At 47.0% G+C, this 12,728-nt stretch overlaps 1 protein-coding gene across 3 annotated transcripts; it reads left to right on the plus strand.

Moving 5' to 3' along the window:
* Positions 1–222: 222 nt before the first annotated feature.
* DLL4 (delta like canonical Notch ligand 4) lies at positions 223–12,421 on the plus strand. Of its 3 annotated transcripts, XM_074824129.1 has the most exons (11): positions 226–1,006; positions 1,144–1,407; positions 1,811–1,868; positions 2,580–2,849; positions 3,843–3,903; positions 4,012–4,142; positions 5,570–5,739; positions 6,825–7,044; positions 7,510–8,218; positions 8,970–9,078; positions 10,507–12,421. In XM_074824129.1, exons 1-11 carry the CDS (start codon positions 953–955, stop codon positions 10,510–10,512), a joined length of 2,052 nt encoding a protein of 683 aa, XP_074680230.1. In that variant the 5' UTR covers positions 226–952; the 3' UTR covers positions 10,513–12,421. The 3 variants fall into 3 exon arrangements, with proteins under 3 accessions (XP_074680229.1, XP_074680230.1, XP_074680231.1); XM_074824128.1 differs by lacking the exon at positions 10,507–12,421 and having other exon boundaries at positions 223–1,006; positions 8,970–9,108; XM_074824130.1 differs by lacking the exon at positions 1,144–1,407.
* Positions 12,422–12,728: the final 307 nt, after the last annotated feature.

The raw sequence follows: 12,728 nt of genomic DNA on the forward strand, positions 1-12,728 counted from the left end.
ACCGCGGTGGGCAATAACGCCGGGCCTGCGGCACGGTTGCCCCCGGAGGGAGCCGCTGCGCCCCGGAGCCGGCGGCGGGGCCGTCCCGGGTGCCCGAAGCACCCTTTTACTTTTAGTTTTATTTTCTCGCCGGGCAGGGCAACTCCTGCCCGCCGGCCCCGTCCCGCCGCCCCGGGACGCGGGAGGGGGGGGCACCCGTGGAGGTTGGGGAGGGGGGTAAAAAAGCAGACAAACAAACTAAGAAAGGTGCTTTTTAAACATTCCCTCCCCTATTGCCGGGGCGCTGTGGAAAGCTGCTCTGTGGATTTTCGAGGGAACTCTCCCCGAGCGAGCGCCGTAAATATCTCAACAGATGCTGGGCTTGTTCGTAATCAGCTCGGCTCCTCGGCGGGCAGCGCGGCAGCGGCGGCAGGGTATTAATTCTGGATATGAGGGCTCTCCGCAACATTTGGTTCTTTTTTTTTTTTTTTTTTTCCAGAAAGGAAAGATGGAAAAGGGGAGGGATCGCCCGTGAGTCTGACTGACAGTTTACATAATGAGCTTGCGAGGATGCGAGGCAACTATATAAACAGCTCGAAGGGAAGCAAGTTTTCCATTTACTGAGCGCTGTTAGCACCAGTTAAAGGAGGAGCGGTTCCACACTAAGCACTCCCCTCCGCGTCTCTCACCAAACCCACCCGGCTTTGGAGTTTATAAAGGCGACGACAGCGATCAGAGGTCGGCGGTTGGCTGGAGGATTAATTCCCAGAAGAGGGACGGATCGACACCTGGATTTTACCTTCCGATTTCGGCTGGTGCTCGGGGAATATTTGGAAGAGCAGGTTGCTCCAGGAGGATCGCCGTGACGCCTCTCTTTTCTCCCTCGACCCAGAAGCGCTTGCTTTGGACCATTTGAGGAATACAGGAGGAAAATTAAGCCCACTAAGAACTGGGAAGCTTGAATAACACAAGGATGACAGCCTTGCGCATCTTTGGCTTGACGTTTCTGTTAATGATTTTGCAGCAGGTAATCGCACACCGCAAAAAAAAAAAAAAAAAAAAAAAGGGTTCGCGAAATGTAAAGTGGGTGATGGAAGCAAGTTTGCATGGCAAAGCCGGGGTAAGGTCTGATTTGGCTATTTTGTGTGTCTCCCCTTTGTGCAGAGGGTGTCCGGCTCTGGCGTCTTCCAGCTGGAGCTGCACGAATTCGTGAACAGCCACGGGTCCCTGGCCAGCGGGAAGCCCTGCTCCCCCCACTGCAGGACCTTCTTTCGCGTGTGCTTGAAGCATTTTCAGGCAGTGGTCTCCCCGGGCTCCTGCACTTTCGGCAGCATCATCACCCCGGTTCTGGGAATAAACTCCTTCAGCATCAAGGATACGGAGAGATTTGACAGCCCCATTAAGTTGCCCTTTAACTTCACGTGGCCGGTGAGATCCCGCTTTAATCCCGGTGGCGGTGGCGGGGCAGGAGGGCGGCGGGGGCAGGGCAGCCGCAGGGCGCTGCCCGCCCTCACGTAAACACGCTGCTTTCGCCGGTAGATTTATTTCCAGAACTTCCTTTAAAAATTAAAAAAAAAAAAAAGGCGATGAAAAAGCGCATCCAGCCCAGAAGCACCTGGGAGAATAAATGTTATTAAGAGAAATAAAAGCGGGGGGGGGGGGGGGGGGGGAGCGCGTAGCCGCGGGGAGAGGGGCCGGTGACGGGCGGCGGGGCACGGTGTGGCAGGAGCGGGGCAGGGTGTGGCAGGGGAGTGGGGCGGGTGCCGGGGCGCTAGACTGACGCTGGTTTCTCCCCCTTTGTCCCCCCCCTTTGTCCCCACCCTTCCCGCAGGGCACCTTCTCCCTCATCATCCAGGCCTGGCACGCGCCCGCCAACTACCTGCCGGAAGGTGACTACGGCCGCGCGCGCCGCCGCCGCCAGGGGGCGCCCTCGCGGCGGCGGGAGAGCCCCTCGCGCCCCCCCCTTCCCGTTTCGCGCTTCCCCCCCCCATCCCGAAACGGTTAACGGCCGCCCCCGGCTCAGCTGTTTATACCATCTAACCCCCGGGCCGCTTTATCCCACTGTCGGGAGCCGGTCCCCCAACGATATCCATCAGGGGCCGCTTTGATTCTGCCCCGGCCCTAATCTCCAACACAATTGCGTTTCCTCCGGTTTATTTTTGGCGTGGGAAAGCGAGGCGGGCTGCGGTGAGAAAGCCGGGAGGCTGCCAGCGAGCCCCGGCCGCCTTTTCCTGTATTTTACACCTTGCTCGAATTCCGCCCTTTGGAAAGGAATAATGGCTTTGGGATGTTTTTCCGAGCGGAGAGGAAAAGGATATTTCACAGCAGCCCTCGCTTGCAAAGGCCCCTCCGCTGAGCCCCCCTCGGCCGGCGCTCGCGCTCCTGCTCTGCACGCGGGGCATACCCTTACCCACGTATATATCTCCATACACACCTATGTGTATATATATATGGGCGCGGGACCTCGCTGCGCTCCCCTCCGGCGGGGCAGGGGGTTCCCCAGCGCTCGGGGCGGGCGGTTCTCATGGCGGTGGCGGGGGGACCTTGTGGGCGGTGTCCGGCGGGCGCTGACGCAGGTGTGGGGTCCCGCTGTCCCACAGGCTCCCGGCCGCCCTCGGAGGACTGGCTGATCAGCCAGATGTCGATCCAGCGGTCGTTGGCGGTGGGCGAGGACTGGTCGCAGGACGTGCAGAGCGGCCCGCTGACCCAGCTGCGCTACTCCTACCGCGTGGTCTGCAGCGAGAACTACTACGGCGAAAGCTGCTCCCGCCTCTGCAAACGCCGCGACGACCGTTTCGGACACTACGTCTGCGAGGCGGACGGCAGCCTGGCCTGCCTGCCCGGCTGGACCGGCGAGTACTGCACCGAGCGTAAGTGCCCCCGGGGACGGGGACAGACCTGGGGCCTTCGTGGGCGTCAGGCGGGCCCTGCGGAGCTCATGGAGGCCTCGGCATGTTGAGGAGCATGGTCCCGCTTGGACTTCCCTAGGCCCTGATCCACACTACGTGGGTGTTAGTGTGGGCTAGGGGCGATGCCCAAGAGGCCTTTGAGGAAATGCAGCCCCCCCAAAGCATTGGAGAGCTTATTTGATGAAGGGACCTGAGTCCCAAAAACATGTCCCCTTGCCCAGTTCCACCAAGCTGGCCTGACTCTTGTGGTAGCTGTCTTTGCGATCAGTCCTTAAAATACGTTGGCTTCAATGACGCTGTAACAAAGCATTGTGCGCAGTTACCCAGTAGGCACCCGGGGCCATGTTTTCACACTGACCTTTCCTGCCCGGAGAGAGAAAGTTGCACGCTGAGGACTTTGCTCCCTTTGGCTGCAACCACCAACGCTGCACTTCACCTCTGTGAGCGTTAGCAGCAAAGAGTGAGCTAGCAGAGAAAGGATCTTGGCTGATATCCCTGAATCAGCGATATCTATTCCAAGTTAAAATGCTAGCAGCTTGCCCACACAAATGCTTCCACCGTTCCTGCTGCCAGAGGAGAATGAGACAGGTGTTGCGGTGTAGTAGTGGGAATCTTTACGGTGAGCTCGGGGTCCTGCTGGGTTTTTTCAGTCTTTCACTAACACAAGCCAAAGCCACCTCCTCTTGCTCCTTTTCTAGCAAGAGTTGCAAGAGTTCATGTTTGTTGTATAAACAGAAAAACTAAAGGACAACTTGTCAAACGTTGGCTCTCCTTGTTCACTTCCTCCTGCTCCAGAACTCCCCGTACTGAGAATTTTTAAAACAAAGCTTTGAAAGTGCAAAACTGTTTTTCAAAGTGTTTTTTAAAATCTGGCATTTGCCCTTTTAAAAGTGTATTCTGTAGTGCTGTGTGTATTTACCTAAACATTTCTGCTTTTTTATGTTCTCTTTACAGCCATCTGTCTGTCTGGATGTACTGAACAGAATGGATATTGCAACAAGCCTGGAGAGTGCATGTGAGTAGATGGCAATTGCAATCTGAACTTCAGTTAAAATGTCACCTTGTAACAGAAACTTAAACTCTTTTCCATGTCATTAATGTTTTAATTTGACTTTTCTTTTAGCTGTCGTCCCGGTTGGCAAGGCCGCTACTGTGATGAATGCATTCCCCATATAGGCTGCCGCCACGGGACTTGTAAAACACAATGGCAGTGCATATGTGATGAAGGATGGGGTGGCCTCTTCTGTGATCAAGGTTAGTTCTGAAGGTTGTGCTCATGGCTCTAGGTTCTACTCCTCAGTGCCGGACTAAGGAATCTGACCCATTGGATCTAGAATTAACTTTCTGCATGGAAGGGACATGTTCACAGGCATCAGCTTATACCACCGCTGTCTTAGATACCAATTCTTGTATTTGTGGTGGTTTTGTTTGAAAACAAGCAAACTTTTCTGGTAGCTGCAGTTTTGGGGAAAAAAAAAAAGTTTTTCTCTTGGGGAAAAAACCCAGCAACCTGGATGAGTGTTGAACAGGCAAGTTTTCTGCCTGCTCAAGCTAAGTTTAACTTATTCCCTGCACAACTATAACAATTTACTAAACAGTTTCCAGCAGCGGTAAACACCATCATTTGGACCTTCCTTATTTTGCATACAAGGAAGTTAACTCATGTGATAAGTCTGGAGCATGAGAGAAAAATCATGTAAGCAAGAATGAAAAGTACAGGTTCCATTTTAAGGTACACCAGACCACTTCCACCTATTCAACCCACTGAATCACTGAACCGTAGCCAGCTGAGCAGTCATGTCCTCAAGGCCATATATGCACTGCTGGCACTGAGATCATTAAGTGCTCAAAGCAAGCTAAGTGTTTTCAAGACAGTTGTAGGATTAAGGTGGCAAAGTCTGAACTAAGCAGGAAAAGTGAAGTTGCAGATTTTTTTCTGCTTGTGGTTATCTATTAACCAGTTGTATTCCAATTACTCTATGGTATTTATAGAGACAATAAAGACTTTCTACTTATGTCCTATGAACTTGTGTGCTTAACCTCTGTCTCTAAAGGAAGAAAAAAAAAGACCATCAAGCTTGGCAGAGCATTTAGACAGTTTAAACTACTAACATTCATAACAAGAGAGCATGGTAAATAAACAATAGAAGATTTCTAGTGTTTGTTTAAATCTCCAAGCCAAAACATCTTTATTTCCTCCCTGCCTCCCCAGAATGTGCCTTGGAGCACACCTCTTAAAGATGGGGCTCGCTGTTTTAGTATGTGACGTGTTGCACACAAAGTGGCTATAGTGCCGTGGCATGTTTTTCGGAGAACACACGCTTACAAAGTACGTTTTCCAACTTGGCATCTAAATCCCATTGCGGCCAACGGGTTTATGCACACAAAAAAGGGAAAGTATACCAAAGCACTAAGAAAGTTAAATTTTTGCCAGGTCTTTCAAAATTGAGAGCTCACCTATTATAGTGATGGACATAGAGAAATACCTAAAATCGATGATAATCTGAAACATCTGATTATTACTGATAATAACCTGGATAACCATCTTCAATATTGCTATTGATAGCACAATTAAAATACTTCACTGAAAATTCTGTCTTTTTGTTGACTAAAGTGTTTTTGTATGAATGTCTTTTCCCAGCTGTCAAAGACGTCTTTTCTAACTCCGAGTATCTTTGCAGATCTGAACTACTGCACTCACCACAGACCATGCAAAAATGGAGCGACTTGCATGAACACTGGCCAGGGCAGCTATACATGTTCATGCAAACCTGGCTTTACCGGTGTTGACTGCGAACATGAGATCAGTGAGTGTGACAGCAATCCCTGTAGGAATGGCGGTAGTTGCACGGTAAGGGCATTTTAAATGTAAAGTCTTTGTGTGAAGCAGGATACCTTTTCAGAAATGGTTCTGTAACAACATAATGGGAATTTGATAGTACACAGGTTCATTACTGACGCTCACAACTATCATACTGAACCCTTCCCGAGAGGTGTCGGGGGAGGAAGTCTGTTACAGGAGGAGATGTATCATCTAGATTAGAACCAGTCAACTGATCCTTAGGTTTCTGTGGCAGCCATTATGAGAGCTTGGCAAGATCCAAGGTCGGTGAGGGAGCAGATCTGTAAAAAACAAGCTTCTCAAACCAAGGTTCATACAGAAATGTGCTAAATCAGTATTTTAATAGCAAATAAAAGAAGACTTCTGCTTTTTTGCCATGGGAGCGTAGCGTCAGTCAATGTGAGGGCAATCAGCTGAAACACTTTCTGTGAAACAGGGTTCTGCATTTTTAGTTTCCTGCAGTCTAGTGTTTCAGTGTGTTTTCGGCCCCAGTCAACGATTGATTCTACCTGTTGATAAAGACTGATCGATTATAGATATCAGATGTAATCTGATGCATGCTTAGATTAAAGCTAATGACGCAAGACCCTAGCTCCCTTCTCTCAAGGCCTTGGACATACAGCACTTGGAAAGAAGAAACAGTTTTGTTGTGATCCAAGTGGTGCGACTTCCCCATGGCAAAGCAATGTAAGCCCTTGTAAAGAGCAAAAGGGCTCTCACACCGAGGATAAATGGCCTGATCACAGCTGTGTAGGTCGACACATGCCATTCTGCTCTGGGAGGACCTCGGGAATCCCATTAAACAGTAGTGGTGTTAGTAATATTTTTGTCTAGCTGCTGGTAGGCTCCCTACAACGGCATCTGCTCTGCTGGCGTAGCTGCATGATTACTCCTACACGCTGAGTATGGCCGATTCACAGCTCTATCCCTCATAGTCCAGCCTGCAGTTATTTACACTCCAAATGTCGCTTTTGCCGCATCCGAGTGTGGATGAGAAGGGACTGAAGAGCGCTCGCTGCCAACCAAAAATAAGTGTGCAAGCAGCTATCCTGTGGTGCCATCAAATAACAGCGGCCTAACGTTGTGTTTTGCAGGATATGGAGAATGGTTATCACTGCCTGTGCCCCCCTGGCTACTACGGCACTCACTGTGAGCACAGCGCTCTGACGTGTATAGATTCTCCGTGCTTTAACGGTGGCACGTGCTTGGAAAAAGAACAAGGGGCCAGCTACACTTGCGTTTGCCCTTTCGGCTTCACAGGGTCAAACTGTGAAAAAAAAGTAGACAGGTGCACAAGCAACCCCTGTGCAAATGGTGAGTCTTTTTATCAAAAAATCTCCTGCCTCTGACTCATTTGTGCTTTTCAGTGCAGAAGTGATAGAAATCCAATCTGACCTCTACTCTTCCTCTAATATATTAGTTCCTCTCCCCCAGTGTATTCTGCATCTACCCTAATTTTAGTCTGTTGCTGGGCGGGGGGCTTTCACTGGCATTTTCTATGCAATGAAACAGTGCACAAGGTTTATCTTGTGATGGGAAAGATGGCAGAATTAAGTAAATTAAATTGACTTTATTACATATTTAGAAGGGGCATATGTTTAAGGCGTGGTGATACAATTAGGTGAACTAGAAGGAACTTCTGGATGTGCAGTTGTTTTGTAAGATAACCTCCTTCTTCTTGAGATAGTATAAAATGCCAACCAGGGAGGGGTTTAGGTTTCTGAGTGAAGTGCATTGCAGACTAATTTTTATTTCTTTTTTTCACTTTTTTTCCCTCAGATGGTAATTGCTTTTACCTTGGTCAGATTCGTGTGTGTCGTTGTCGGGCTGGTTTCTCTGGTCAGAAATGTGAGATAAACATCAATGATTGTGCCAGAAACCCATGTTCCAATGGGGGAACTTGTCATGACCTGATCAACGATTACACCTGCACTTGCTTGCCAGGCTACAGTGGCAGGAACTGTGACATCAAAACCAGAGATGAATGTGCTTCTGGGCCATGTGAGAATGGAGGCACATGCTACAGCGGACTTTATAGTGCCAACTTTGTCTGCTACTGTCCTTCTGGCTTCATGGGCAACCGTTGCGAATTGCCAGTTTATTCAGTGCCCGTTACGCTTCCTCCTAAACCAGTGCCCTGGATTGCTATATCCATGGGGGTGGGGCTGGTGGCTTTGCTCATACTGTTCTGCATGATTGCAATGGTCATCAGGCAGATGAGGATGCACCCAGAGCAGGACTTGGAGACGATGAACAACCTGTCTGACTTCCAGAAGGACAATCTCATTCCAGCTTCCCAGCTCAAAAACACCAATAAAAATAAAGACCTTGAAGTGGACTGTGGACTGGAGAAATCAAACTACAAACCCAAGAATCATAAACTGGACTACAATCTGGTAAAAGACCTGACAAGTAGAGGGACACAGGAAGATAAATACTACAAAAGTGAAAAGTGTTTAGGAGAAAAGTCTCCCCTCCGGCTACACAGGTGAGAATGCAGTCTTCCTTCTAGTCTTTCTTAAGGCCCCTCATCTTCATACCAGTCTAGAAGCAGATAAGAAAATATGGGGGGAAAAAGAAACCTCGAGAGGATAACATACAAATGAGAGCAAAGCCAGGAATCTTCATACTGGAGTATGTGTGTCACAGGCAAGCAGTATCCTTAACTAAGTCAATTAAATTGAGTGTTTGTGCAGGATGCTGCTAATACAGGTATTGTGAAGGGGCATGGGAGTGGCTAGGTCAGTGGTGAAGGTAAAAAGTGGTTTTCCTTCCTCAATAGATCGTGGAGGAACCACAGTTAAGGCATATAGTATTAAAAATAAGTATTCTGCTTCTTAAGAGGGCAAAATGATCTGCTTACTGAGAATGATAGAGTAAAAATAACTACTCTTTTTCAAAAAAAGAAAAGGGCAGCTAATCACTGGCTCATCAGTCTTCTGATACATGTACTGAAAGTCTTGTCTGGGATCTGCTTGTGGCCGTTACGCTGAGGGATCTGAGGAGCATGCTGTTAGGTTGGACAGGGCAGAAGCACAGGAAGACAGTAGCTATTCCTTACTGCCACTTCTCTAGTCTAATGTCCTGCCATCATATAGAACATGTGCAACTTCATCCTCTGCACTTCCCTCCCACACCTTCACAGCTATCTCATTCCACCTTTCCATATTCATGGTAGATTTTGAGTGTCAGGCTTGTTAGTAGTCAACTAACATTCTTTTCTCTCTGCCCTGCCTTAGTGAAAAGCCAGAATGTAGGATATCAGCGATATGCTCTCCGAGGGATTCAATGTACCAGTCCGTCTTTGTGATAACAGAAGAAAGGAATGAGTGCATCATAGCCACAGAGGTAAGTAAGCACACAGGTGGACAGGCATGAATTCACAAAGTAAAGGGGTAAATTAGCCTTTAGAATTGCATCGGAGAAGGTTACTCCAATTCCAGGGATCCCAATGCTTCCCAGCATTCACCTCTCCTCTTCTGTGGCCCACACAGAACATGTGGTGGGGAAAAGAAAGAAATTAGCAGCTCTGATTTTATTAAACCAGAGATTTCGAGTTTAGATAAGTCAGCGGGAGCTGAAACCACAGAACATCAGCCTATAAAAATTCAGCACATTGTAGGATTATTTCCTCTGAAATATGTAGTCAGCAAAAATGGAAATAATAATCGTTCATAGGCCCACTGATATAAAGCCACATTTTTTCCCATGACTACAATGGATAGTCTGTGTCCTGTGGAAACAGGCAAAGCTATAGATTTCCAGCAGAAGGTGGAAGGTACCTGAATGTGTTAGCGGATGGACATAACAGCCATTTAGGAAGCCTGTAATAAAGTAATTTCAACTCTTGGAGTTTAAGCTCCAGCTATATATTCTCTAACAGAAGTTAACACTGTTATTGATAAGCACATCTAGATTTTGATGTTATATTGAAAAGCCAGAGGACAGATACATGAAAAAGGAAGGGCCTAACATTGAACTTTAAAGACTTTAAAGCTGCTATTGAGGAATCAACCAGTTCCTGAGGAATTACCGATCCTTTGGAAAAAGGCTCAATTGAAGTCAAGGCATTAACCAACACCTGCCTTCTTCCGTGTAGCCATCTTTAGGACTAGTTTCAGACTCCAGGAGGGAGAAGCTTGCTGTGACATATAGCAGTGATCTGTGAAGTCAGATCTGCAGGATTCTGTCTCCCTTGCCAGGGTGGATATCAGATGTCCTCTTGGAGGCAAGCTGGAACACAAGTCAACCAACAATATGAAAAGTTTAAGACTAAGTGAAAGGATTTTCAGAGATACAAATGACAGCTAGATGCTTCATTCCCATTAACTGACCTAAATACCGTATCTTCCTTTGAAGATCTTGCTGACCAAAGCTAGACTCAGAGATTTACATCAGGCATCTCCAGAAGTGTTTTTATTTTCAGAATGATGGCCCCTGAAACCTCTCTCCACATCATTCAGGCCTAATGCTTCTGAACACAAGCTATTTAACTATACCATATGCTTTTACAGAGACCTAATGTTAGGCACCCAGATGGGTAAGCTTTCTTCCCCTCAGTCCGGGTAGAGAGGCTACTCGTCATACAGACGACTGTTTTTTGCTGGTGATTAATTGTCTCTGGACCCAGCCAAAACCACTGAACGCTGATAGTTAAACTGCAGTAATGTCTGGCTTGAATTGCGTTGTTTTGACATACTTGAATTACAATTTGTTAGTTCTGCAGTACTCTGCATGCTGTGCTTCCTTCTCATTCCTTATTTTATATCCTGACAGGTATAAGACTGAAGATCAGCCCGTTTGCACCTCAGATTTGGTAATGCCAGTAGATGGACGTTCCTGCTGCATTGTTTACAATTCAGAACTGGATTGGACTGTTTTTAATTACATGCAACTTGCTGCTCTCAGGCGGAGGATGGAACTGGGTGAACTGGACAGACTGTGAATTTACTGAAAGATGCAATACACCTTTTTGTTCTTACTGCCCTTGTTTGAAGTTTGATACCAGAAATCTCATTGGCTATAGAAGAGGGGAGGCAGAGGGAAGAGAGAGGGGTTAAAAATGTTGTAGTTTTAATTTGTTTTTAAAAGATATTGAGGCCAGTTCCTCATGGACAGACCCCTGGCTTTCCAGAACTCTGGTTATGGGAGGTGCCGGTAGATGAGGAGGCACTTAACTATCACAGATGTTGCCATGGAAGGTGTGAAGAAAGACACATTGCTATGCAGATAATGGATACAGTATAAACGAGGTCTCCATTTTTTTTTCTGGGTTTAAAAGTGCCTAAAATGTGTCAAGAGAGTCTAACAAGCCCAAACAGAGACTTGACTGCTCTTTTTTCAGTTACCTGAACAGTATTGGGTAGGGGTGGCTGATACTTCCTGCTACACACCTATTTGCGTCTCCTCTCTCCTGCTGCATGTACTGGAGACAGGGGTGAGAGGAGGAAGGGAAGAGGAAGACCGAATTTACGTGTCATCTCATTTGGTGATGCTTTGAGGAACAGATTGACCCAAGCCACAATATGGGACAGGATTTTTGTGGATTTAAACATTCGAGAAGGAAAAGTTGTGATAAGGAATGTGTACTGCCTCTTCCCCATTGATAAGGAGGAGGTGTGATCCCAGCTCTATTTAAAGCCTTACAAATGCGTTTAAAATCAATCAGCTCCTAGAACCTTTATGTGCTGAGCTGTCTCAGCTGTTTTCATGCCCTTTGCACTACCAGTGGTTGTGAATAGACATTACTTTTTTCTTCTCCTTCCTCATTCTCTCCCCCCCCCACCCCCCACCCGCCCGCCTTATTTTGACACAAATCTGGGGGTTTATGTCGTGTTTCTGAATTAGGTGCCACCTTCTACTGCAAATAGTCTCAAAATTGCAGCTGTTACTTTCTGAAGGAGAAGAAGCAGTGTGACACCACCACCCCCCCCCCGCCCCCATTTCTCCATCTGGTTGTAAAACTCCAACTCCTGTCCTTCATCCCGGTTCCAAGTGCCCAGTAGCGAAGCACCCACTGAGACGCCCTCTGCCAAAACAGGTGGAGATTAGAGTTAGAAGGTGTTAGGCTCATCCTGTTTCTTTCATACCCACCCACTGCTACCTGGAAAAGGGGAAACCTGGCCCTGGAAACCAGAGGCGTGCAGAAGCTCTTTTCTTATATACATATTTACTGCAATAATACCGGACACCCCAGTGGAAAGTGCTGTGACACTAATGGGATGAGACCGTGGGGTGGGGCAGAATGAGGAGGGAGGAAACAAGATCTCTTCAAAGAAACCCGGACTGTGCTATCTGTGGGACAACGATATTCCTGCCCTTGTAAATCCTGGTGTTGGACTAGCCCATCTACTGCCTTGAACTGTGCAGGCAAGACCCCTTCATAATGTCCACTACTGACCTTCTGCTCTGACCATGTAGGACCATTTTGAAGATGACCTTCAGAAATCAATAATATGGGTTTTAGTTTGTCCGTTTGTAGTTTATTTTGAAGACTAGTATTTCAGTAATTTAAAAAAAATCAGAAGCACTGAACTTTCTACGTTTTATAACATTATTTTGTATATAATGTATATTTATAATCAAAACAGAAGTGTAAATATGTTTATTACTTCTCATGTAATGTTTTTAATGTGATGACAAAGTTTGAATTTTATTTTTTTTTTCAAGCAATGAAAATACTTTCCTGCTACTACGAAGTTTACTGTGGTTTGTCCTTTTACCCTTCAGGTTCCATGATTCTGTGACAGCCAAGGTTACTTGAAGCCCCAGAAGTAAGCTTGTCTGCCTGCTCCCTGCCGTCGGCCTTACATTTACATTTTGCACACCAACTGCTGTCGGCTGCTTTTTATGAAGGGGTTATACTGTTAACTGATGTCAACAAAGTTGTTCAGCTGAGTGGCATTCGTCTGACAGAAAAGTTATACATATTTATAGTGATATATAACATTTAAATTATATATATATTCTCTTGCTATGGAGTGGGACTGAACTGTCAG

This window comes from Strix aluco, chromosome 4 (assembly GCF_031877795.1).
Source record: "Strix aluco isolate bStrAlu1 chromosome 4, bStrAlu1.hap1, whole genome shotgun sequence".
In the NCBI taxonomy this organism is placed as follows: Eukaryota; Metazoa; Chordata; class Aves; order Strigiformes; family Strigidae; genus Strix; species Strix aluco.